Genomic DNA, 26,983 nt, shown 5'->3' with positions numbered 1-26,983 from the left:
AATAAAAAATCATTTTTCTTTCCTCAAAAATGATGTTTTAGCAAGCATTTTTTTATTTTCACAAGGGTAACAGGATAAATTGGACCCCAGTAATTGTTGCGCAGTTTGTCCTGAGTATGCTGGTACCCCATATGTGGGGGTAAACCACTGTTTGGGCACACGTCGGGGCTCGGAATTGAGGGAGCACCATTTGACTTTTTGAATACGAGATTGGCTGGAATCAATGGTGGCGCCATGTTGCGTTTGGAGACCCCTGATGTGCCTAAACAGTGGAAACCCCTCAATTCTACCTCCAGCACTAACCCCCCCACACCCCTAAGCCTAATCCCAACTGTAGCCATAACCCTAATCACAACCCTAATTCCAACCCTAACCCTAAGGCTATGTGCCCACGTTGCGGATTCGTGTGAGATTTTTCAGCATCATTTTTGAAAAATCCGCGGGTAAAAGGCACTGCGTTTTAGCGGCGGATTTTCCGCGCATTTCCAGTGTTTTTTGTGCGGATTTCACCTGCGGATTCCTATTGAGGAACAGGTGTAAAACGCTGCGGAATCCGCACAAAGAATTGACATGCTGCGGAAAATACAACGCAGCGTTTCAGCGATGTATTTTCCGCACCATGGGCACAGCGGATTTGGTTTTCCATAGGTTTACATGGTACTGTAAACCTGATGGAACACTGCTGCGAATCCGCAGCGGCCAATCCGCAGTGTGGGCACATAGCCTAATTCTAAAGGTATGTGCACACGCCGCGGAAAACACTGCAGATCCGCAGCAGTTTCCCATGAGTTTACAGTTCAATGCAAACCCATGGGAAACAAAAATCGCTGTACACATGCTGCGGAAAAACTGCACGGAAACGCAGCGGTTTACATTCCGCAGCATGTCACTTCTTTGTGCGGATTCCGCAGCGGTTTTACAACTGCTCCAATAGAAAATCGCAGTTGTAAAACCGCAGTGAAATGCGCAGAAAAAACGCGGTAAATCCGCCATAAATCCGCAGCGGTTAACCCTACCCCTAACCCTATTCTAACATTAGTGGGAAAAAAAAAAAATTTCTTTATTTTTTTATTGTCCTTACCTATGGGGGTGACAAAGGGGGGGGGTCATTTATTATTTTTTTATTTTGATCACTGAGATATAATCTATCTCAGTGATCAAAATGCACTTTGGAACGAATCTGCTGGCCGGCAGATTCGGCGGGCGCACTGCGCATGCGCCCGCCATTTTGGAAGATGGCGGCGCCCGGGGAGAAGACGGACGGACCCCGGCAGGATCGGTAAGTATGATGGGGTGGGGGGATGGGCACGGGGGGGGGGGATCGGAGCATGGTGGGGTGAATCGGAGCGCGGGAGGGGTGGAACGGAGCACGGGGAGGGTGGAACGGAGCACGGGGGGTGGAACGGAGCACGGGGGGGTGGAACGGAGCACGGGGGGGTGGAACGGAGTGCAGGGGGGGTGACTGGAGCACGGGGGTGAGCGGACAAGAGCACGGGGGGGAGCGGAGCACAGGACGGAGGGGAGCGGGGCAGTGTACTGGGCAGATCGGAGGGCTGGGGGGGCGATCGGTGGGGTGGGGGCACATTAGTATTTCCAGCCATGGCCGATGATCTTTCAGCATCGGCCATGGCTGGATTGTAATATTTCACCCGTTATAATAGGTGAAATATTACAAATCGCTCTGATTGGCAGTTTCACTTTCAACAGCCAATCAGAGCCAACCAGTCTGGGCTAAACTACCACTCCCCCTGTCCCTGCAGATCGGGTGAAATGGGAGTTAACCCTTTCACCCGATCTGCAGGGACGCGATCTTTCCATGACGCCACATAGGCGTCATGGGTCGGATTGGCACCGACTTTCATGACGCCTACGTGGCGTCATGGGTCGGGAAGGGGTTAAGGTCCCAAGCTTCTAGCGGGGCTCTGTAAGGAGGAACCATGTGAGAGACTCCCTGCAAAAAAGTCTTGACCTGTGAAATGGTAGCAATCCTGCGCTGGAAAAGAACCGATAAGGCTGATATTTGCCTCCTAAGGGTACTTGGAGCGAGACCTGAGTCTAAACCAGCTCGGAGAAAAGCTAAAAACATTAGGAACGGAGAACCGTAAAGGAGGAAGACCCTTCTTCCTGCGCCACGAGAGAAAAACTTTCCAGGTGTGGTGGTAAATGCGCGCAGAAACCGTCTTTCGAGCATTCATCATAGTGAAAGCTACCTTTTGAGAAAAACCGGCCTGGGTCAGAATCCAAGATTCAACGGCCAAGCTGTCAAACACAGGGCCCCTAAGTTCTGGTGGAATATCGGCCCCTGTGACAGAAGATCTGGCCGTATTGGTAGCTGCCAAGGAACCCCGGCAATCAGCTGAACGGAACGAGGTCCGCGTACCATGACCTCCGAGGCCAATCTGGGGCGACTAGAATTGCCGGAACTCCCTCTATCTTGATCTTCCTGACTACCCTTGGGAGGAGCGCCAGAGGAGGAAACAGATATGGAAGACGAAACTGATTCCAAGGAAGGACCAGTGCGTCTACGGCGAGAGCTCTTGGATCTCGATAACGAGCTACGAACCTGGGGACCTTGGCATTCCACCCGGATGCCATTAGATCCACGTCCGGGATACCCCAGCGTTGGCAAATCTGGCGAAAAACGTCGGGGTGAAGAGACCATTCCCCGGGCGCAAGACCCTGACGGCTCAGAAAGTCTGCTGCCCAGTTCTCCTTGCCCGGGATGTAAACTGCCGAGATCACGGAGTGGTTGTTCTCGGCCCAGAGGAGGATTTGCCCTACCTGCCCGACCTGCTGCGGGTGCCCCCCTGATGATTTACGTAAGCCACAGCCGTGGCATTGTCCAACTGGATCCGGACCGGGAGACCCGCCAGGAGATGGTGAAAGTGCTGCAGAGCCAGCCAAATTGCCCTCATCTCCAACAGATTGATTGGAAGAGTTGACTCCCCTGGGGACCAAAAACCTTGTGCTGTGTGTTGGTGAAACACTGCTCCCCAACCGAGAAGACTGGCGTCTGTAGAAACTACCAGCCAATGGACTGGAGAAAAGGCTTTCCCCTGCCGCAGAGAGGAGCTCCTCATCCACCATATGAGAGATTGCCTGACCCGGGGAGACAGACGACACCGGAGGTTGAGAGAAGCATGACTCCTGTTCCAGGCTGACAAAATTGCCTGCTGGAGAAGGCGAAGATGAAATTGGGCGAATGGTACTGCTTCCATGGCCGCCACCATCCTGCCTAAGACCCTCATGCAAAACCGGATTGAGTGAAAACTCGGTTGCTGTAGTATTTTCACTTCCTGCTGAAGGCAGAGTACCTTGTTCTGGGGTAGGATAGTCAGACCCCGAGAAGTATCGAAGATCATTCCCAAAAGAAATCTTTCGAGATGGGACTAGAGATGACTTTTTTAGATTGACCAGCCATCCTAGTCGGGATAGAGTGTCCAAAGTGATGCTGACGTTCTCTTTGCATGCTTGAAAAGTTGGCCCCTTGACCAAGAGATCGTCCAAGTATGGCAAAATGACTATGCCCCGGGAGAGCAGGATGGACACAACTGTTGAAATCACCTTTGTGAACACCCTGGGAGCAGAGGCGAGACCGAAAGGTAATGTGGTGAATTGGAAGTGACGTTCGCCTATGGAAAACCGTAGAAATCTTTGATGCGGAAGAAATATGGGGACATGCAGATAGGCATCTTGGATATCTATGGAGGCTAGGAATTCTCCCTTTTCCATAGCCGCAATAACCGAGCGGAGCGACTCCATACGGAAGTGACGAGTGCTGATGAACTTGTTCAAACACTTTAGGTCCAGAATGGGTCTTACAGTCCCGTCCTTTTTGGGGACCGTAAACAGATTGGAATAGAATCCTTGGAACCTTTCTACCCCTGGAACGGGAACAATGACCCCCTTGGACTGAAGAGACTCGACTGCTTTGAATAAAGCCCTTAGACGGGATTTTGAACTGGGAAGACTGGACGGAAAAAACCGGCTTGGAGGGAAAGAGAGAAACTCTATTTTGTACCCTGAAACCACCAGTTCTCTCACCCATCTGTCGGAAACGACTGACAGCCAGGACTGATGGAACAGAAGTAGGCGACCGCCTACTTTGTTGAAGACGACATGAGGTTGCCTCCAGTCATTTAGCCGAAGACCGAGGATATCTAGATCCCCTAGATCTTGATGGTTGATATCGCATTCTTGCCAATGGATTGGCTCTATATGAGACTTGGTGCTCCCTGTCTTGGTTAGACCGACTTGGAGGACCTGAGCTTGGTGCTGCAGACCACCGGGTGTTACGAAAGGATTTAAACCTTGCTTGAAATTGGCGACGAAAAGGTTACTTAACCCTTTGTTGTGGAAGGAAATTACTCTTTCCCCCTGTGGTATCAGATATAAGTTGATCCAACTTTGCGCCAAATAATCGGCCACCTTGATAAGGAAGGGATGTAAGGGACTTTTTTGAAGTAGAGTCCGCCCGCCAATTTCTCAGCCATAGAGCCCTTCTGACAGCGATAGCATTTGCAGCTGCCAATGCAGAACAATTTGCCGCATCCAAAGATGCATTAATCAGATAATTCCCAGCCAAGGATATCTGATTAGACATCTCTATCACTTCTACAGGAAACTCCCTATCCTGAAGAGCCTTAGTGACGGACTTTGACCAAGCTATCATAGCCTTGGCAACCCATGTCGCCGCAAAAGACGGCGCGAGGGCTGACTGTGAAGCCTCAAACACGACCGAGCTAGACTCTCTAAGAGCCGATCAGTTGGATCTTTAATAGCAGACCCATTAGGAAGAGACAGCAGTGTGTTAGAGGCCAAACGGGACACGGGAGGATCCACAGAAGGGGATTCTGCCCATTTTTTACAAATCTCGGGTGCGAAAGGATACCTGGTACCCAGGGCCTTCCAGCCTAAGAAACGTTTATCCGGTCGCTCCATGTGACGTTGAACTAAATCCTCAAACTCAGGATGAGAAGAAAACACCTTATGAGGTTGCTTGAATCTTTTAAAAGACACCTTATGACCTGAAGGTAAGGTGGCTACATCCTCTACTCCCAAAGACTGGTTAACGGCCTCAATGAGACTGTCAACTGATTCCTGATAATCAGGAGCTTCTAAATCAAAAGACCCTTCAGAGTCAAAGTCCGAACCATGTTCACTCACTCCCACAGGTGAGGGAGACCGAGAGACGGAATTCACAGATGCGGATGCACCCGACGGACCGGGAGACGCTGTATGGTTACGCTTCCCCCGCGTCTGCCTAGAGGGAGTACGGCCCCTGCAGGCCGGAGGGTCCTGAGAATCGGAGGATCTTTCCAAAACAGATGGATGAACGTCCCTGACAGGGGCTTGAAGGGACTCAACCGCCTTAGTTAGAGACGCCATAGATTGCGTTAAGGATGCGACCCACTCAGGGGGAGACGCCGCAGTCTCAGATACAGGCATACCCGGCAGAATAGCAGGCGGGGTAGCAGGCGGGGGCTCCTGAGCGCGTTCGGAATCGCAAGCTTCACAGAAATGGCTAGTTTGCGCATGCGGAAAAGAAGCCCGGCAACTATTGCTGCTGTTGCTGCTATGAAACGCCTTATGAGCTACTAGGTCTTAGAACAAAAAAAACTGCTGTCAGGCTGAGGGAAGTAGCACTTACCCCAGTCCTGTGTCCCCGTCGGTTCTGAGCACCACACTAAACCGAGCTCTGAGCAGAGAAAACCTCCCTTATGAAGATCATAAAAAAGGGGGAGGAGCCGCCATAAGGATCGTGCAAAGGCCAAAGCAGGGGACTTGATTTTCCCCATACCTGCGCTCTCCTAGAAACGCTGGGAGCGCGAAACCGGAAGTGCGCGAAACCGGAAGTACGCGCCGCCGAAGGGTGCGGAACGTCCGCCCACGACCCTGCAGGAAACTACAGTGACCATGATGCAGCGGGCCGCCGGAAGGAAGTTGCTAGGGGCGGAACTTCCGCCCATGATCCTGCAGGAAACTACAGAGACCATGATGCAGCGGGCCGCCGGAAGGAAGTTGCTAGGGGCGGGACTTCCGCCCGTGCTTTAGCTATGGAGAGACAATCTGGAACCGGCGCCGCACTGAGTACAGCATGGCGTTTTACCACCTGAGACCGCGCAATGAAGCAGGAGCCCCCCCCTGCAGCCTCTGACAATACATCAGGTTAGAAAAGAGGCATACACGTAAATCCACATTATATATATTATTATATATATATATATATATATATATATATATATATATATATATATATACACATACATATATACATATACATATGGGGAAAAAAAGACGGTGCAGGCACCCTAACTCCTTCACCCTTCAGAAGGTGAGGAGAGGGACCGTCTGCCTCCTTTAAGCACCGTAGTCCAATGCATTGGTGATTGAAGTGGAGGCTGCACGGACAATGCATGAATGCCTGTACAACCTAGGGTTTCGATACCTCAGGGTGGTCAGGTTTTTAGTCCGGCAATCCCACGTCGCGGGAAAGGATACGTGGAGGCGACACTCACACGTGCTCGCCCGTTGTTGGTTTGGGGAGATCGGACCCCTTCAAAAAGGTCCGTCGCCCCTATCTTATCCTCAAGGTAGAATGTATCTGGGAAAACCCAGAGATGTGCCTCCTACGGACACTAAGCATAAACTGGAGCTGTCAGGGCCAGTGTCAAGGTGTATACTATGGAGGAGGAGCTAACTTTTTTTTTGTCTACTTAGTGTCAGCCTCCTGGCGGCAATAGCATACACCCACAGTCCTGTGTCCCCCAATGAGACGATTTAGAAAGCCATAAAGGTTTCCAGGCTATTAATATCAGCTCACAGCTGTTTGCTTAAGACTTTACTGGTTCACTTACAGGGGGACCCCAGAAAAAAAAATTAACATAGGGTCCTCCTATAAAATTTAACCAGGAAAGACTAGGCACACAGCTGCAGGCTGATATTAATAGCCTAGGAAGGAGCTATGGATATTTGCCCCCTCCCAGGCTAATATCATCTGTCAGCCACTCCAGAAAAGGCGCATCGATAAGATGTGCCAATTCTGGCACTTAGCCTTGCTCTTACCACTTGCCCTGTAGTGGTGGCAAGTGGGGTTCATATTTGCGGGGTTGATGTCACCTTTGTATTTTCAGGTGACATCATGCACAAAGGCTAGTACTGGAGAGGTGTCTTTAAGACACCTATCCATTACTAACCCCATAGTGATATAGTATAAAAACACAGACACACAGAATAAACTCCTAAATTTTAAATAACAGACTGCTTTAATAATTTTAATTAAACCATACTAACTGAACGCCTAATCCACCAAAGCCACCGTCTCTTGCAACAAAAATAAACCACAATATTCCTCACCTGTCCGCTGAGAAGATAATCCATAATGCCCCACGATGATTCTGATCACTTTGAGAGCAGTCACATAAACGATGTGACTGGTCTCAAAGACAGCCGGCAATAAACTGACAGGAGGTAATTGCTCCCACAGTGTATCACTGATCTGCCATGAGAGTTCCCCGGAGTTCATCAGCTGATCAGCTCCGGTGATCTCCCTTACGGCACCACTGCTGTTTGGGAAAGTTCTCGAGCAGTGGTGCCATAAGTGGGAGCATCGGAGCTGATAAACTCTGGTGAACTCTCAAGGCAACTCAGTGATACACTGCGGGAGCGATTACTTCCTGTCAGTGTATTGCCGGCGGCCAGGTAGAGCGGTCACATCTCCCGATGTGACTGTTCTACATGTGAGATCACCGTGGGACACTCTGGATTACCTGGACTACAGCAGATAGGTGAGTACATGTTGGTTTATTATTTTACATTATTTCTAGGAGATGAGGGCATCAGGGATTTGGTGTGAGTATAATGTTTTTTTTCAAGTTTTATTTGAATATGTATGTAATTTTAATTAACTGTGAGCACAGCTTGGGACAGATGAGACTACGTCTCCCATCAGCGGCACATGCTGAAACTGTTATCAGTGATAGCAGTAGTCTCATCAGCCCACGCCTGCGAGTTACATTTGCGGGGTCACGCTGACATCTGACAGTGATTTCTGCTATACATAGCAGTAATGAAGTACACTCCGTCCTCTGTGGCTAACAAGGTTCAGGTATATAATATATACCATTCATATTTTCAGTAATTATCACTATGGAATTTGCTGCTAATTTCACATTTCTCAATTGCAATGGCTTAAGTTTGTGGGGAAAAAAAAATCTGCCTCTATTTTGATATGATAATTGGCAGTGTGTGTTTCACTCCTTATAGACGTCATTATAGAGCATGGAAATGGGATTTGTAGTCTAATACGTTACACTATATTGTTGCGGAGGCCTGTAACTGCTATATGACTCATACCCAGGGTTTTCTCTTTATTATTCTCACTTCCTGGGTCTTGTTGACCATCTGGCGGTCCCAGTCTGGTGTCTTCTCTTCCAGGGGTTTCCTCACGGGATGCTTTAACCAAGAAGTTTGACATCACGTTGTCTTCAAGGTTTGTGCTCGGTCTTTTCTCTAGACATCGGGAACTGGAAAGGTCTTTTCCATTCTCCATAGATAAAGACAACCTGGCGCTCACCAAGAGGTCAGAGTTACTCTCTGCAGTCTTTAATTCCCTTTCACCCATCGCAGTCTAAGAAAGGAAACAGATTGAGAAGGAAATAGAATAAATGAAGCGCAACGATCTATAGCAACATTACCTTGTGAATTTGTATGAATTCAAAGATTGGGGGGGGGGGGATGGAAACGATCCTCACAAATATTAACACTACTATATAGAGAGCAGTACTTCCGCAAGGATTCAATCTTTACTCAAACCCACTTAGGGTTAGACACCATACTTAATTACTTCTTTTACTCGCTTATATAACCCCATTAATTCCGCAGCGCTTTACAATCATTGCTGTCCCCATTGGGGCTCACAATCTGTATCCTCTATCACTATGTCTGTGGCAGGAAACCGGAGAACCCGGAGGAAACCCTTGTAGAACACCGGGAGAACATACAAACTCCTAGCAGATGTTGTCTTTGGTGGGATTTGAACTAAGGATCCCTGTACTGAAGGCTACAGTGCTAACCACTGAGCCTCTGTGAACTTGTAATTATAATCCAAGATGTGAGTGAGCTAATGCAATGTATCACAATCACTACCTCATCAACACTAAGTATATTGGAGGAACGTACTTTAACATGCAAATCATGTTGTATAAGAATCCATGCACCCTTCCAGTCTTTACCCAAGCCCAGCAGAAAGACCGATTAGAAAAAATGGTTACTAAAGCAGTATGCAGTTTTACCACGTGGTGTTGGAAGGCTTCTTTAGCTCCAAAAGTGTTTTCTTTTTATATAAAACTGGCGTCTTAAGACTATATTCACACATTGCGTTTTTTTCCCTACAGGCAAAACCTGCTCTCTTGGACGTAAAGATGCTTACAAAAAGCAGGCTTTGCTGCATTTTTATTGTCTCTTGAGCATGCTGGTAAAGATTAGTCCCCCCTCCAAAAAAACATGACAAACCTTCCTTAGGTTTCTGCATTAAAAAAGCAGAAAACCTGGTACCTGCTGCGTCTTTGCACTTGTTGCTTTCTATGGGTGAAAAAACGCTGAAAGAAGTGACATGCTGCAGTCAAAAATGCAGCGGTCTTCCAATTCAGTCAGGAAACAGAAAATATATGAGTCCACGAGATTTCTGAAATTTCGAAGCTTTTGCTAATACCGTAAAACGCAGCTTAAAATTTTTATAATAAACTGCAGCAAAAAACGCAACATGTGAACAAAGCATTAGGGTATGTTCACACTGGGCGTTTCCGTTGCATTTTTATGCTAATTTTCTGCTGCTTTTTACAATACCAGCAAAGCCTATGAGATTTCAGAAATCTCATGCACACACATTTTTTCGTCATCAGGATTTTGTACTTTGCAGCGTTTTTTCTTTTGAGATGGAGCATGTCACTTCTTTCAGCGTTTTCCACCCATTGGCTTGAATGGATGGTGAAAAATCGCTGCAAACACGCAAGTTGACTTTTTTGTAGTGCATTTGCTGCAGAAAAGTCAAGGACAGCTGGATGTGACATCACACTCTGCTCCGCTACCTCTAGATGGCAGGCTGCATGATGCATCCATACAACCTGTCATCCAGCAGAGCGGACCTGAACCCCATTCACTTGAATGGGGGGCCTGACAATACAGTATGTGACACGCTGTTATATGCATGACAGCGCAGCAAACACAGCTTCTGATCGGCGGGGTAATCCTCCCCGTCGGTCAGAGAGCCGCGGCTCCCATGCTGTCAGAAGACAGCGGGAGCGCTCAGCTGTGATCGGAGTGTACAGTTTACCTATGGTCGCTGGTGTCAGCTAATGGGACAACTGCTCCCATCATCTGACACCTACAGCCGCTAATAACAGCGAGAGCAGGAGCGACTGATTGGAGTATCCAGCAGTTGCTCCTGTGCTGTAAATAAATTAAAAAAAAAAAAAAAAAACGTGTGGGTTCCCCATTTTTGATAACAATCCAGGCAAAACTCACAGCTGAGGGCTGCAACCCTCAGCTGTCAGCAAGGCTGGTTATCAAGAATAGAGGGGTCCCCATGCCGTACTTTTTAAATTAAAGGGAACCTGTCAACCCCCCCCCCCCCCCCCCCCCCGCCAGGGCATTTTTAAGTAAAACAGCCACCTTCAGCAGCACTAAGGCTGCATGCTGTGAAAGTGACTTATGTTTCTTATCCCTAGGAACGCAGAAATGCCGACTTTTATAAATTGCCCGCCATATCTCTATTTTGCGCCAGAGGTATGTTTTCTCCCCCTCTTGTGTCTGTGCGCCACCTCCTGTGTTCCCGTTACCTACCCGGCGACTGCGCTCGGCCAACATTTCTCGGGCAAAAAAACAAACACAAAAAAACATACAGAACATTTAACATACACATAACATACAACACATAACATACAGTACATACTTACCAAACACCTAGTCCCCGAAGCCCTCGATTCTCCTGTAATAAAAATAACATAATAAACCAACCTATACTAGAGAGGTTACTTTTAGTTCATTCTCTCACCGGCAACACTGTGTGAGAAAATTCCCACGCAGCATTGCCATACAACGAGAGAATGAACTAAGGTAACCTCTTCAGTGATGCACTGCTGGAGCGATTGTCTCCTGTCAGTGTATCACTGGAGGCCCTATAGAGCAGTGACATCACCCGATGTCACTGTTCTATAGGGGAGATCGTCGTGGGACACTCGTTATTAATTGGACTACGTCAGACAGGGAGTATACAGTTGGTTTATTATTTTTTGCAGGAGATCGATGGCTTCGAGGAATTAGGCGTGATTGTAAGTATGGTGATATTAAGAATATTAAAATGCTTTTTTCTGGCTCTTTTTTTTTTAACTCTTTCACTACTATAAGATTAGTAATGAATAGGTGTCTTACTGGCGCCTCTCCATTACTAACCGGCTTGATGTCACCTTACTATACAAAGGTGACAGTAACCCCTTATTACCCCATATGCCACCAACACAGGGCAGTGGGAAAAGAGGCCAAGAGATGCGCCATTTCAGGGGAGGCTGTGTGCTAATGCTTGTAGCCGGGGGGGCATTATCCATGGCCCCTTCCTAGGCTTGAATATCAGCCAGCAGCTGGTTGCGTAGCCTTTCTGGCTATTAATTATAGGGGGACCCATGTCTTTTTGGGGGGGGGACCCCTATTTTAATAGCCCCCCTCTTTTTTTTTTTTTAAATGAAACAGATATTGCGTTTAAGGCCGGGTCACACTTGCGAAAAACTCGCACGAGTCTCGCATCTCAATACCAGCCACTGTCGCCGGCACTCGGGACGGAGTGTGCGGCTGCATGTATTTCTATGCAGCTCAACACTCCGGTCCGAGTGCCGGCTGCAGTGCAGGGTATTGAGGTGCGAGACTCATGCAAGTTTCTCGCAAGTGTGACCCCGGCCAACGCAGATTTTGTGTGTGTGCGTCTTTATTTAATTCTTTATGTACCATTTTATTATATTTATTACTAAACATCGGGCATTGTATTATCTATCGATATATCTACAGTACAGAGCAAACGTCTGGACACACCTCATTTAAAGATTTTTCTGTATTTTCATGACTGTGAAAATTGTAAATTCACAGTGAAGGCATCAAAACTATGAATTAACACATGTGGAATTAAATACTTAACAAAAAAGTGTGAAACAACTAAAAATATGTCTTATATTCTAGGTTCTTCAAAGTAGCCACCTTTTGCTTTGATGACTGCTTTGCACACTCTTGGCATTATCTTGATGAGCTTCAAGAGGTAGTCACCGGAAATGGTTTTCACTTCACAGGTGTGCCCTGTCAGGTTTAATAAGTTGGATTTCTTGCCTTATAAATGGGGTTGGGACCATCAGTTGTGTTGTGCAGAAGTCTGGTGGATACACAGCTGATAGTCCTAGTGAATAGACTGTTAGAATTTGTATTATGGCAAGAAAAAAGCAGCTAAGTAAAGAAAAACGAGTGGCCATCATTACTTTAAGAAATGAAGGTCAGTCAGTCCGAAAGATTGGGAAAACTTTGCAAGTGTCCCAAAGTGCAGTTGCAAAAACCATCAAGCGCTACAAAGAAACTGGCTCACATGAGGACCGCCCAGGAAAGGAAGACCAAGAGTCACTTCTGCTACTGAGGATAAGTTTATCCGAGTCACCAGCCTCAGAAATCGCAGGTTAACAGCAGCTCAGATTAGAGACCAGGTCAATGCCACACAGAGTTCTAGCAGCAGACACATCTCTACAACAACTGTTAGGAGGAGACTTTGTGCAGCAGGCCTTCATGGTAAAATAGCTGCTAGGAAACCACTGCTAAGGACAGGCAACAAGCAGAAGAGACTTGTTTGGGCTAAAGAACACAAGGAATGGACATTAGACCAGTGGAAATCTGTGCTTTGGTCTGATGAGTCCAAATCTGAGATGTTTGGTTCCAACCACCTTGTCTTTGTGCGACGCAGAAAAGGTGGAAGGGTGGACTCTACATGCCTGGTTCCGACCGTGAAGCATGGAGGAGGTGTGATGGTGCTATACTGGTGAGACTTTTGGGGATTGATTCAAAATTGAAGGCATACTGAACCAGCATGGCTACCACAGCATCTTGCAGCGGCATGCTATTCCATCCGGTTTGTGTTTAGCTGGACCATCATTTATTTTTCAACAGGACAATGACCCCAAACACACCTCCAGGCTGTGTAAGGGCTATTTGACCAAGAAGGAGAGTGATTGGGTGCTATGCCAGATGACCTGGCCTCCACAGTCACCAGACCTGAACCCAATCGAGATGGTTTGGGGTGAGCTGGACCGCAGAGTGAAGGCAAAAGGGCCAACAAGTGCTAAGCATCTCTGGGAACTCCTTCAAGATTATTGGAAGACCTTTCCCGGTAACTACCTCTTGAAGCTCATCAAGAGAATGCCAAGAGTGTGCAAAGTAGTCATCAAAGCAAAAGGTGGCTACTTTGAAGAACCTAGAATATAAGACATATTTTCAGTTGTTTCACACTTTTTTGTTAAGTATATAATTCCACATGTGTTAATTCATAGTTTTGATGCCTTCAGTGTGACTGTACAATTTTCATAGTAATGAAAACACAGAAAAATCTTTAAATGAGAAGGTGTGTCCAAACGTTTGGTCTGTACTGTATATATGTACATACTGGGGGGGTGGGAATAAAACCCTTCTGCAGGTACGTGCCACACGCACTGCAGCATAATCTGCATATGTATGGTGTTAATAATAAATATAATTTATGTTATCCTGATCGTATAAAAAAAAAAATCCATTTTTATATACACACACACATATATATATGCACATACACTCACAAACATACATATTCAAAATATAATCAGCGTAGCTTCAACCACATTACCGTAATTATAAACACGATAAATATGCTCTTATACTGCAGCTCCGATGCCACGGTTGGCACCTGTCTGCAGAAGTTTTTTTTTTTTTTTTTCAGTATGCATATATATTCATCATGTTAACTAGGGGACAGGTCACAGAGATCATGTGCGAATGTAAAGTAGACATGTGGGAAATGTTACTTATTAAGTATATTGTGTGACATCTGTGTGATTTAAGGGCAAGAAAATTTAAAGTTGGAAAATGCAAAATTTTCGCCAAAATTTCATTTTTTGTCCACACTTGAATGCAGGTAACATCAAAGAAATTTTACCACTAACATGAAGTACAATATGTCACGAGAAAACAATCTCAGAATCATGGAGATCCATTGAAGCGTTCCAGAGTTATTAAATCAAAGGGACAGTGGTCAGAACTGTAAAAAATGGACTGGTCATTAACGTGCAAACCACCCTCGGAGTTAAAGGGGTTAAACATCAACTACAAGACGGATTTCATGAAGCAAGCTATCATTTTAATCAGTATAACAGCATGGACCTGACAGTGACTGTGGGGTCCCTTTAAGGGGTTAAAAGGTGATTTTCTTTGTTGTTATTTTACCCCCTGTAGTGCAACTGGCAGGATTTTTACAGTTTTGACAGGTGTAAACAAAGGTTTAAGCACAGTATAAATACACACCATCAAGCTAAGAGAAAAAAAAATGCTTATAAACAACCAGCAATAGAATACTCCAGTGATCTGCAGCCAAGGCCCTGTACTACTAATGGGTTCCAAGTCCTAAATCCCAAAAAATAAATAAATGTTAACCACATGTGCCTTGCATGAAGAAGAATCTCAAATGCAATGTCCTTCATAAAATGATGCCAAAAGCCCAAGGAGAGAAAGAAGAGGTGATAGAAAAAGAACGGTGAATTATGATGTATTGAGATTATTTGAAGATGATCAACTAAAGTCACTTAAGAAAATGCCCGCATTATTGTATGTAGTTAAACTATGGCTATGGTTATATCTGCTGTGAATTTTGAGCTGGCCACGCACATGAAATAACTAACGGCTGAAAGCGTGTTCAGTAGACAGATATTTCCACAAACTATTATAAGTGTACATGTTTCACTGGGCGGACAATAAGGTGCTACCAGAACACTCCTGCAGGAGCAATTGATCAGGCATGCTGAAATCCAGCATGTCCAACACATCCCTGCCAGTAGTCATCTTGTGAGCATGCCTAGCTCATAGCGTTCACAAAGCCTCTGAACACCAGCGGTTTCTGGAGCATGCGCAGACCGAAAGTGAAACTGGGGATGTAACCCCAACTTCAGTGCCCAAGGAGCTAGCTGTCACTATTGCAGGTGTGGTTTTCCTATGACACGGCCATGACGTTGGAGCCGTTCAGAAGAAATAAGGTACCGTAGTTAATGAAAACGAGACTGGGGATGATGGCAGAATCAATAACTGAAAACACAGCAATGCTTATTTACATGGGGTGACCTATTTGAAAAGGAATGAAAGTATTAAAGAAGCACTCGTCATCAAAGTTCTTATCCTCTTAATCTATTGCAGTCGTCATATTATATAGCATTGTGCACTTACAATTGCTCATTTTGCCTTTCTACCCAGTTAATCTCTTTTCTGCTCTACGTAGAAACAGGAAGTCTCTTCCCCGCATTAATAATTTCCCTCTTCAACTCCTGACCCAGCTGCTCTGCGCCTCCCTCTGCCAGACTTTTGCTGTCCCTTATGACTCATGCAGGGAAAATTGACCTCCTGTTTCTCCATAGAGCTTAGAAGGGTTCAGCTAGTCAGTTTTTAATCACATGATCTCATAGACCTAATGGAAAAGAGAACAATTAGCTGGGTAGAAAGGCAAAATGAGCAACTATAAGTGCACAGTGGTGTATAAGATGATGACTGCAATATACTAAGAGGATAAAAACTTTGTTAGGGTTGCTTCTTTAAGTATGGGGGGGGATATTAAAAAAAAAAAAACAACAACAACAATTAGGGGAAAAAGTATGATTAATTTAGGCTAGATGACTGTCATAGCTGATTGAGGGATGAAAACAAGATCAAAGGTTGCATTCAAAGTCCGAGCATTCCCAGAAATCAACCAGAGAAGGGCATGTTAGGAAATGCAGTTAGCATAATGTCAAATTTTGCTGAGTATTTGCAAGTAAAAACAGATACCCACAGGCACGTACAAGTTTACTGAAAGTGCTCAGAGCTAGCGAATGACCCTGATGAAGACAAGGATAAAAAAACTGCAATGTCATACATGCTGCTGGGGCTCTCACGTTTCATTAGGTCACCCTTGTATGAAGAGAAGAACAGGGAATAAAGCAGAACTGAGTCATCCCGATTGCAACATGCAGACCAGCTCACAGAGCAAGATCTGGCTTAGGCAATCACCAGACATGACCTCAAACATGAACCAAGCTCTCTGCACTCCGTACACTGCTAATAAAACATGCTTTAGCAGACTACTGTCATAGTAAAAAGCAATAGTTACCAATCAGGGTTAGAATGTGTGTACACGCCAAGGATTGATAGCAGAAAATTATGCTGCTGTGTTGGCAGGAAAAAAGCTTAAAACAAAAATATGTTGTTTTTTTAACATGCGTTTTTGTATGGGTGAAATCTTCAGCAAAAACAACTAGAGAATTGACATGTTGCAGATTTAGGTCTGCTGCTAATCTGCAAGGAAATAATAAGCAACGTGTGCTCCAGACTTCAAGAATCTCATTCACTTTCTTGGTCCTAGGTAATCTCTCAGGATTTGTGAAAAAACTGAGCAGAAATCGTAAGGTATTGCATACAGTAGTGCATGTGGTTACATCAGGAACCCATAAACCTGTGTGCTGGGACGTTGGCTTTGAGAGCATGGACTGCACCCATGAGTGGAGGGCAATACATGGTCACATTTTAGCACTGTATGTACGATACCAAGCAAATCTCGCCTTTAGGGGTCCTCGGAAAAGTACGCCTTTATGTTTCTCACTATGCACATTTGTATGTTGCCTACAAGATTATGGAGAGTTTCATGAAGCGTCAATCAGGTTCAAAATTACGCAATCTAAGAAACCGAAAGAAACGTTCATTTGTTAGAAGTTTTATCAAGTTACAAAAAGAAATTATGGAAGTATTATGGAACGTAGAAGACAATAACCTTTGTATTGGATATACAAAGCCAGTCCTGCTTTTACAGTAACACGCTTGAAGCAATAAAGTGTCAACAGCATATAATTATTATTAATAGAATACTGGGTGATGCTAATTGGAGGGTGGAAACTGAAGAGCGTTAGGCCAGAAATAAAACTGTAACCCGGTTAAGTCGTCTTCTTTTCACACAAGTACCGTAATTGCACATTGCTTCCATAGTTTTACTCGTGAAGACTTGCCAATCAAAACACCATTTCATCTTCTGGTCTGGGATTTGTTTCCTCATATAATTGTATTATAGTATATGCTAAACTGTAAATATGGCCCAAACAGTATATACAATATACATGTGTATGCAGTGGCATGTAAAAGTTTGAGCACCCTTGGTAAAAATTACTCTTATTCTGAACAGTTAAGAAAAAGTTGAAAATGAAATAATCTCTAAAAGGCCTAAATTTAGGTTGTCTGCTACTTTTACGTTGATGGCCTATCATTAGGATAGGCGAATAATGTCTGATCAGCCTGGGTCTGACACATGACACCCCTGCCAAAAGTACTTACCGTATAAGACGACTTTTTGACCCCTAAAAATTGTCCCAAAAGTCAGGGGTCGTCTTATACGCCGGGTACGGTGTGTGCAGGGAGCGATCCTGTATGTCGGCGTGTGGTTCTCAGGGTCTGGAGGAGAGGAGACTCTCCTTCAGGCCCTGGGATCCATATTCATGTAAAAAATAAAGAATAAAAAACATGGATATACTCAACCTCGGACGGCCCCTGGCTCACAGCGCTGCTAGCGTCTGCCTCCGTTCCTGAGAATGCAGAGAGTGAAGGACCTTCGATGACGTCGCGGTCAGGTGACGGAATAGTTACAATTGTACCTACTCAGCTGGACGAAGGTTAAGGATGACACATTTCCTTTGTATTTTAGGCAAAAAAAAGTAATCTTTTTACAATATTAAAAATTACAAAAAGGAAAATGGGATGATGCAAACGTTTGGGCACCCTGCATTTTCATTTTAGTAATTTTTAATATGTAAACAATGAAAAAAATATATATATACATATACATACACATATATATATATATATATATATATATATATATATATATATATATATATATATATATATACAGTGGGGCAAAAAAGTATTTAGTCAGTCAGCAATAGTGCAAGTTCCACCACTTAAAAAGATGAGAGGCATCTGTAATTTACATCACAGGTAGACCTCAACTATGGGAGACAAACTGAGAAAAAAAAATCCAGAAAATCACATTGTCTGTTTTTTTTAACAATTTATTTGCATATTATGGTGGAAAATAAGTATTTGGTCAGAAACAAACAATCAAGATTTCTGGCTCTCACAGACCTGTAACTTCTTCTTTAAGAGTCTCCTCTTTCCTCCACTCATTACCTGTAGTAATGGCACCTGTTTAAACTTGTTATCAGTATAAAAAGACACCTGTGCACACCCTCAAACAGTCTGACTCCAAACTCCACTATGGTGAAGACCAAAGAGCTGTCAAAGGACACCAGAAACAAAATTGTAGCCCTGCACCAGGCTGGGAAGACTGAATCTGCAATAGCCAACCATCTTGGAGTGAAGAAATCAACAGTGGGAGCAATAATTAGAAAATGGACGACATACAAGACCACTGATAATCTCCCTCGATCTGTTGCTCCACGCAAAATCCCACCCCGTGGGGTCAGAATGATCACAAGAACGGTGAGCAAAAATCCCAGAACCACGCGGGGGGACCTAGTGAATGAACTGCAGAGAGCTGGGACCAATGTAACAAGGCCTACCATAAGTAACACACTACGCCACCATGGATTCAGATCCTGCAGTGCCAGACGTGTCCCACTGCTTAAGCCAGTACATGTCCGGGCCCGTCTGAAGTTTGCTAGAGAGCATTTGGATGATCCAGAGGAGTTTTGGGAGAATGTCCTATGGTCTGATGAAACCAAACTGGAACTGTTTGGTAGAAACACAACTTGTCGTGTTTGGAGGAAAAAGAATACGGAGTTGCATCCATCAAACACCATACCTACTGTAAAGCATGGTGGTGGAAACATCATGCTTTGGGGCTGTTTCTCTGCAAAGGGGCCAGGACGACTGATCCGGGTACATGAAGGAATGAATGGGACCATGTATCGTGAGATTTTGAGTGCAAACCTCCTTCCATCAGCAAGGGCATTGAAGATGAAACGTGGCTGGGTCTTTCAACATGACAATGATCCAAAGCACACCGCCAGGGCAACGAAGGAGTGGCTTCGTAAGAAGCATTTCAAGGTCCTGGAGTGGCCTAGCCAGTCTCCAGATCTCAACCCCATAGAAAACCTTTGGAGGGAGTTGAAAGTCCGTGTTGCCAAGCGAAAAGCCAAAAACATCACTGCTCTAGAGGAGATCTGCATGGAGGAATGGGCCAACATACCAACAACAGTGTGTGGCAACCTTGTGAAGGCTTACAGAAAACCTTTGACCTCTGTCATTGCCAACAAAGGATATATTACAAAGTATTGAGATGAAATTTTGTTTCTGACCAAATACTTATTTTCCACCATAATATGCAAATAAATTGTTAAAAAAACAGACAATGTGATTTTCTGGATTTTTTTTTCTCAGTTTGTCTCCCATAGTTGAGGTCTACCTATGATGTAAATTACAGACGCCTCTCATCTTTTTAAGTGGTGGAACTTGCACTATTGCTGACTGACTAAATACTTTTTTGCCCCACTGTATATATATATTTTTTTTTTTTTTTTGCATACACTACAATGGAAATGTGTCATTTAATTTCAGCACTTTTAGAGATCACTTCATCTGCAACTTGCTTGACGGTTCACAATAACAGTAATTTTGCACAGGGGTGCCCAAACTTTTACATTCCACCTATAATAAGGCCTAAACAGCCAACATATAACATGGCCTAAACGTTCGATATGTTGAGAAAAGGTCACTACTAGTAAAATACTGGAGGGGAGATGTGTCACTAAGGATGTTAGTCTCAGAGCTATCATGTAAAGAAGCTGCGGAGACACCATCACGTGTTTCTCGACGCAAGCAGTGAATAGCCAGGCCTTTCCCCGGGAAGGAACAACCACGGGAAGGGCAGCATCCTATGAAGGAAAGCCACCTATGCCAAGTATGGTATCCATCCACAGACAGCTGTTTCGGGGTTTTTGCCCCTCATCAGTGTGGAGTAGGAATCTGGCTATTAGGAGCAGTGCCTAGTAAAAAGGCTATAAAGGCACAGATGATTGGTGTCTCCGCAGCTTCTTTACATGCATCTGCATATTTTCCATAAGGGATGGGGGCAGTGTTCTGGAATCACTGCGTTGAGAAACACGTGATGGTGTCTCCGCGGTGTTGGATGTTTTGGTCTCCCCGAGGCCAATCATCTGTGCCTTTATAGCCTTTTTACTAGGCACTGCTCCTAATAGCCAGATTCCTACTCCACACTGATGAGGGGCAAAAACCCCGAAACAGCTGTCTGTGGATGGATACCATGCTTGGCATAGGTGGCTTTCCTTCATAGGATGCTGCCCTTCCCGTGGTTGTTCCTTCCCGGGGAAAGGCCTGGCTATTCACTGCTTGCGTCGAGAAACACGTGATGGTGTCTCCGCAGCTTCTTTACATGCATCTGCATATTTCCCATAAGGGATGGGGGCAGTGTTCTGGAATCACTGCGTTGAGAAACACGTGATGGTGTCTCCGCGGTGTTGGATGTTTTGGTCTCCCCGAGGCCAATCATCTGTGCCTTTATAGTCTCAGAGCTATCAACCCAGAAGTATGCTCAAGCACGTCATGTGCGGTGAGGGGTTAATCGGCCATAATAGGGCTAGGTTTTGGTGAACAGCTGAAGAGTGGGTGGGAGGCTGTTCAACATATCTCCAGCCCAGAGAGTGGTCCAGAAGGTAAATGTGGAGCCTCTGGACTCCTTCAGTTGAACCCGCTGTTTTTTTTTTTACCGAGTGGGCAAACCCTGGAGCCACACACACACACCAGATTGTATGCCATTTTTGTTTTCTCATTATTCCCAAAGGGCCATGTTTAGTTACCTAAATTGAAAACTTAAACAAAGTGTTCCTGTGACTACCTCTGAGTAGCTGAGTGAGCCAATCTACCACAACGTGTATATAATAAGGCCCAAACAGCAAATATTCAACATAGCCCAAATGGTATACAGCTCTGGCAAAAATTAAGAAACTACTGCACAGTTTTAGAAAAAAAATCAGCTACTCTACATGTGCTTCTGATTAGGTAATCACCTGAACCAAATGTTATTTAATGAAGGAAAGTATAAAAAAAAACCTGCTGTGGTGTTCAAAGTCCTCTTGCAATAGGACAAGCTGGATGGCAAAACAAGTGCTAGTAATATCCCAAAAGTAATAGGAATGGAAAAATATAACAACCATGCCAAAGGAGTTGAAAAGAAAAGTCTTGAGAGAGGAAAGGAAGGTCTCAATTCTGGCTTTAATAACAGAGAGACACAGTGAGCGTCATGTTGCCTCCATCCTTAAAATTTCTAAGACGGCAGGCCATTACAACAAGGTCAAGCAGCAGACATTGGGGACAACGAAGCTACAGACTGTCAGAGGGCGAAAACGACTCTCCACTGACCGGGATGACCGTCATCTTATTCGACTGTCACTCAGCAACCGCAGGATAACATCAAGTGACCTACAAAAGGAATGGCAGTAGGGGTGAAATGCACGGCAAGAACAGTTCGTAACAGGCTCCTCGAGGCAGGGCTCAAGTCATGTAAAGCTAGAAAAAAGCCTATCATCAATGAGGAGCAAAGGAGAGCCAGGCTGATGTTTGCCAAAGACCGTAAGTATTGGACCATAGAGGACTGGAGTAAAGTAATCTTCTCTGATGAGTCTAATATCAGTTTTGCACAACACTTGATTGTCTAATGGTTAGACGGAGACCTGGAGAGGCGTACAAGCCACAGTGTCTTTGCACCCACTGTGAAATTTGGTGGAGGATCATGTGGATCTGGGGATACTTCAGCAAGGCTGGAATTGGGCATGTTAATCCTTGCGAAGGATGTATGAATCAAGCCGCATACAAGATTATCCTGGAAAAACAGTTGATTCCTTCTGCTCAGGCCATGTTCCCCAACTCTGAGGACTGTTTTTTCCAGCAGGACAATGCGCCATGCCGCACAGCTAGGTCAATCAAGGTGTGGATGAAGGACCACCACATCAAATCCCTGTTATAACTAGCCCAATCACCAGACCTGAACCCCACTGAAATCCTCTGGAATGTAATCAAGAGGAAGATGGATAGTCACGAGCCATCAAAACAAAGAACTGCTTAAATTTTTGAACCAGGAGTCGCATAAGGTCACCCAAAAGCAGTGTGAAAGACTGGTGGAAAGCATGCCAAGACGCATGAAAGCTGTGACTAAAAATCATGGTTATTCCACAAAATATTGATTTCTGAACTCTTCCCGAGTTAAAACATTAGTATTATTGTTTCTAAAAGATTATGAACTTGTTTTCTTTGCATTATTTGAGGTCTGCAAGAACTGCATTTTTTTTGTTAATTTGACCATTTCTTATTTTCTGAGATTACAAAAAAAATGTAGAGCTTGGAAATTTGAAGACATGTTGTCAGTAGTATATAGAATAAAAGAGCAATTTACATTTTACTCAAAAATATACCTATAAAGAAAAATCAGACAAACTGAACAATTTGCAGTGGTCTCTTAATTTTTGCCAGAGCTGTATACATGTACAAGTACTTCTCACAAAATTAGAATATCATCAGAAACTTAATTTCAGTTCTTCAATACAAAAAGGGAAACTCATATTTTGTTGAGTCATTACAAACAGTGATGTACTGTATATACTCGAGTATAAGCCGAGATTTTCAGCCCATTTTTTGGGCTGAAAGTCCCCCTCTCGGCTTATACTCGAGTCATACCCGGGGGTCGGCAGCAGAGGGGGAACGGGGGCTGTCTAATTATACTTACCTACTCCCGGCTCAATCCCTGCTTCTCCCGGCGCTGCAGCTTCTTCCTGTACTGAGTGGTCACATGGTACCGCTCATTACAGCAATGAATATGCGGCTCCACCTCCCATAGAGGTGGAGCCACATATTCATGACTGAAAATGAGCGGTAACTGTGACCGCTCAATACAGGAAGAAGATGCAGCGGTGGAAGAAGCAGGGATGCAGTGCCAGGAGCAGGTAAGTATACGGGGAGGAGGAGCGCTGCACTGCGCGATATTTACCTGTTCCTCGCTCCGGTGCGGCTCCGTCTGCAGCGACCTCTAGCAGTGACGCTCAGGTTAGAGGGCGCGGTGACGTAGTCAGTGCGCGCCCTCTGCTGAGCGTCAGTGCTGGAGACGGAGCCTCACGAGGAGCAGGTAAATACTGAAAGCGCCGGCGTCCTGAGCGAAGAGAGGTGAGTATGTGATTTTTTTTTTTTATTGCAGCAGCATTAAATATGAAGCATCTACGGGGCCATAATCAACGGTGCAGAGCAATATATATGGCACAGCTTTCTATGGAGCATCTATGGGGCAATAATCAACGGTGCAGAGCATTCTATATGACACAGATTTCTATGGAGCATCTATGGGGCCATAATGAATGGTGCAGAGCATTATATGTGGGGCACAGCTTTATGTGGAGCATCTATGGGGCCATAATGAACGGTGCAGAGCATTATTTATGGCATAGCTTTCTATGTAGCATCTATGGGGCCATAATGAACGGTGCAGAGCATTATTTATGGCATAGCTTTCTATGTAGCATCTATGGGGCCATAATTAACAGTGCAGAGCATTATTTATGGCATAGCTTTCTATGGAGCATTTATGGGGCCATAATGAACGGTGCAGAGCATTCTATATTGCACAGCTTTATGTGGAGCATCTATGAGGCCATAATGAACAGTGCAGAGCATTATATATGGCACAGCTTTCTATGTAGCATCTATGGGGCCATAATGAACGGTGCAGAGCATTATTTATGGCATAGCTTTCTATGTAGCATCTATGGGGCCATAATGAACGGTGCAGAGCATTATTTATGGCATAGCTTTCTATGTAGCATCTATGGGGCCATAATGAACGGTGCAGAGCATTATATGTGGCACAGCTTTATATGGAGCATCTATGGGGTCATAATGAACGGTGCAGAGCATTATATATGGCACAGCTTTCTATGGAGCATCTATGGGGCAATAATGAACGGTATGCAGCATTATATGTGGCACAGCTTTATATGGAGCATCTTATGGGGCAATAATGAACGGTATGGAGCATCTACCCGTATATACTCGAGTATAAGCCGACCGGAGTATAAGCCGACCCCCCTAATTTTGGCACAAAAAACTGGGAAAACTTATTGACTCGAGTATAAGCCTAGAGTGGAAAATGCAGCAGCTACCTGTGAATTTCAAAAATAAAAATAGATGCTCCATACTGTTCATTATGGCCCCATAGCTGTGCCATATAGTGCTCTGCACCGTTCATTATTGCCCCATAGCTGTGCCATATAGTGCTCTGCACCGTTCATTATTGCCCCATAGCTGTGCCATATAGTGCTCTGCACCGTTCATTATTGCCCCATAGCTATGCCATATAGTGCTCTGCACCGTTCATTGTTGCCCCATAGCTGTGCCATATAGTGCTCTGCGCCGTTCATTATTGCCCCATAGCTGTGCCATATAGTGCTCTGCACCGTTCATTCTTGCCCCATAACTGTGCCATATAGTGCTCTGCACCGTTCATTATTGCCCCATAGCTGTGCCATATAGTGCTCTGCGCCGTTCATTATTGCCCCATAGCTGTGCCATATAGTGCTCTGCACCGTTCATTATTGCCCCATAGCTGCCATATAGTGCTCTGCACCATTCATTATTGCCCCATAGCTGTGCCATATAGTGCTCTGCGCCGTTCATTATTGCCCCATAGCTGCCATATAGTGCTCTGCACCATTCATTATTGCCCCATAGCTGCCATATAGTGCTCTGCGCCGTTCATTATTGCCCCATAGCTGCCATATAGTGCTCTGCACCGTTCATTATTGCCCCATAGCTGTGCCATATAGTGCTCTACGCCGTTCATTATTGCCCCATAGCTGTGCCATATAGTGCTCTGCGCCGTTCATTATTGCCCCATAACTGTGCCATATAGTACTCTGCGCCGTTCATTATTGACCCATAGCTGTGCCATATAGTGCTCTGCGCCGTTCATTACTGCCCCATAGCTGCCATATAGTACTCTGCACCGTTCATTATTGCCCCATAGCTGTGCCATATAGTGCTCTGCACCGTCCATTATTGCCTCATAGCTCTGCCATATAGTGCTCTGCACCGTTCATTATTGCCCCATAGCTCTGCCATATAGTGCTCTGCACCGTTCATTATTGCCCCATAGCTGCCATATAGTGCTCTGCGCCGTTCATTATTGCCCCATAGCTGTGCCATATAGTGCTCTGCGCCGTTCATTATTGCCCCATAGCTGTGCCATATAGTGCTCTGCACCGTTCATTCTTGCCCCATAACTGTGCCATATAGTGCTCTGCACCGTTCATTATTGCCCCATAGCTGTGCCATATAGTGCTCTGCGCCGTTCATTACTGCCCCATAGCTGCCATATAGTACTCTGCACCGTTCATTATTGCCCCATAGATGTGCCATATAGTGCTCTGCACCGTTCATTATTGCCCCATAGCTCTGCCATATAGTGCTCTGCACCGTTCATTATTGCCCCATAGCTGCCATATAGTGCTCTGCGCCGTTCATTATTGCCCCATAGCTGTGCCATATAAAGCTGTGCCATTGCTGCTGCAATAAAAAAAAAAAAATGCCATACTCACCTCGCTGCTTGCAGCTCCCAGCGTCTCGTCCCGGCGTCTCTCCGCACTGACTGATCAGGCAGAGGGCGCCGCGCACACTATATGCGTCATCGCTCCCTCTAACCTGAACAGTCAGAGCAAGAGGACGCGAAGACAGAGCGGCGCCCGGCGGGTGGAACGCGGACAGGTGAATATTACATACTTACCTGCTCCCGGCGTCCCGCTCCCTCTGCCTATCACACGATCTTCGGTGCCGCAGCCTCTTCCTCTATCAGCGGTCACCGGCACCGCCGATTAGAGAAATGAATATGCGGCTCCACCCCTATGGGAGGTGGAGCCGCATATTCATTTCTCTAATCAGCGGTCCCACGTGACCGCTGAACAGGGGAAGAGCTGCAGCACCGAAGACCGTGGGATGGGCAGAGGGAGCGTCAGGACCGCCGGGACTAGGTGAGTATGCCTCAGCGCCCTCTCCCCCTCACCTGCCGACCACCGTGACTCGAGTATAAGCCGAGAGGGGCACTTTCAGCCCAAAATTTTGGGCTGGAAATCTCGGCGTATACTAGAGTATATACGGTATTTTTATTTTTGAAATTCACCGGTAGCTGCTGCATTTCCCACCCTAGGCTTATACTCGAGTGAATAAGTTTTCCCAGTTTTTTGTGGCAAAATTAGGGGGATCGGCTTATACTCGGGTCGGCTTATGCTCGAGTATATACGGTATTTCAAGTGTTTATTTCTGTTTATGTTGACAATTATGGCTTACACAGCCAATGAAAACCCAAAATTATCTCAGTAAATTAGAATAATTAACAAAAAACACTTGCAAAGGCTTCCTACGTGTTTTAAAAAGTCTCTTAGTCCTTCAGTAGGCTCCACAATCATGGGAAAGCATTAAGCTACTTACCGGTAGCGGCATTTTTCGGAGGCCCATGACAGCACCACGAGAGAGGGGATCCGCCCATTAGGAACAGGAAACCTACAGATACAAAAGGGCGGCACCTCTCCCACATATCAGCTGTATTACAGAGCCGGAGAGGACTATCGCAGTTAATGGCAAGCATACACAATATTATATACAATATCTTTAATAAAGTAACAATCCGGATATC

At 45.3% G+C, this 26,983-nt stretch overlaps 1 protein-coding gene across 2 annotated transcripts in view; it reads right to left on the bottom strand.

Moving 5' to 3' along the window:
• TXLNG (taxilin gamma) overlaps positions 1-26,983 on the bottom strand; it is a 94,773-nt gene that overhangs the window by 30,483 nt on the left and 37,307 nt on the right. The window contains exon 2 of one of the 2 annotated variants that reach the window (XM_069757306.1): positions 8,356-8,629. In XM_069757306.1, the coding sequence (XP_069613407.1) occupies positions 8,356-8,629 (274 nt within the window). The remainder of the gene's footprint in view (positions 1-8,355; positions 8,630-26,983) is intronic. The other variant, XM_069757307.1, reaches the window with a different exon arrangement.

This window comes from Ranitomeya imitator, chromosome 3 (assembly GCF_032444005.1).
Source record: "Ranitomeya imitator isolate aRanImi1 chromosome 3, aRanImi1.pri, whole genome shotgun sequence".
Classification (NCBI taxonomy): Eukaryota; Metazoa; Chordata; class Amphibia; order Anura; family Dendrobatidae; genus Ranitomeya; species Ranitomeya imitator.
The sequence above is the reverse complement of the archived record's forward strand: the minus strand, read 5'-3'. Positions and strand labels throughout refer to the sequence as shown.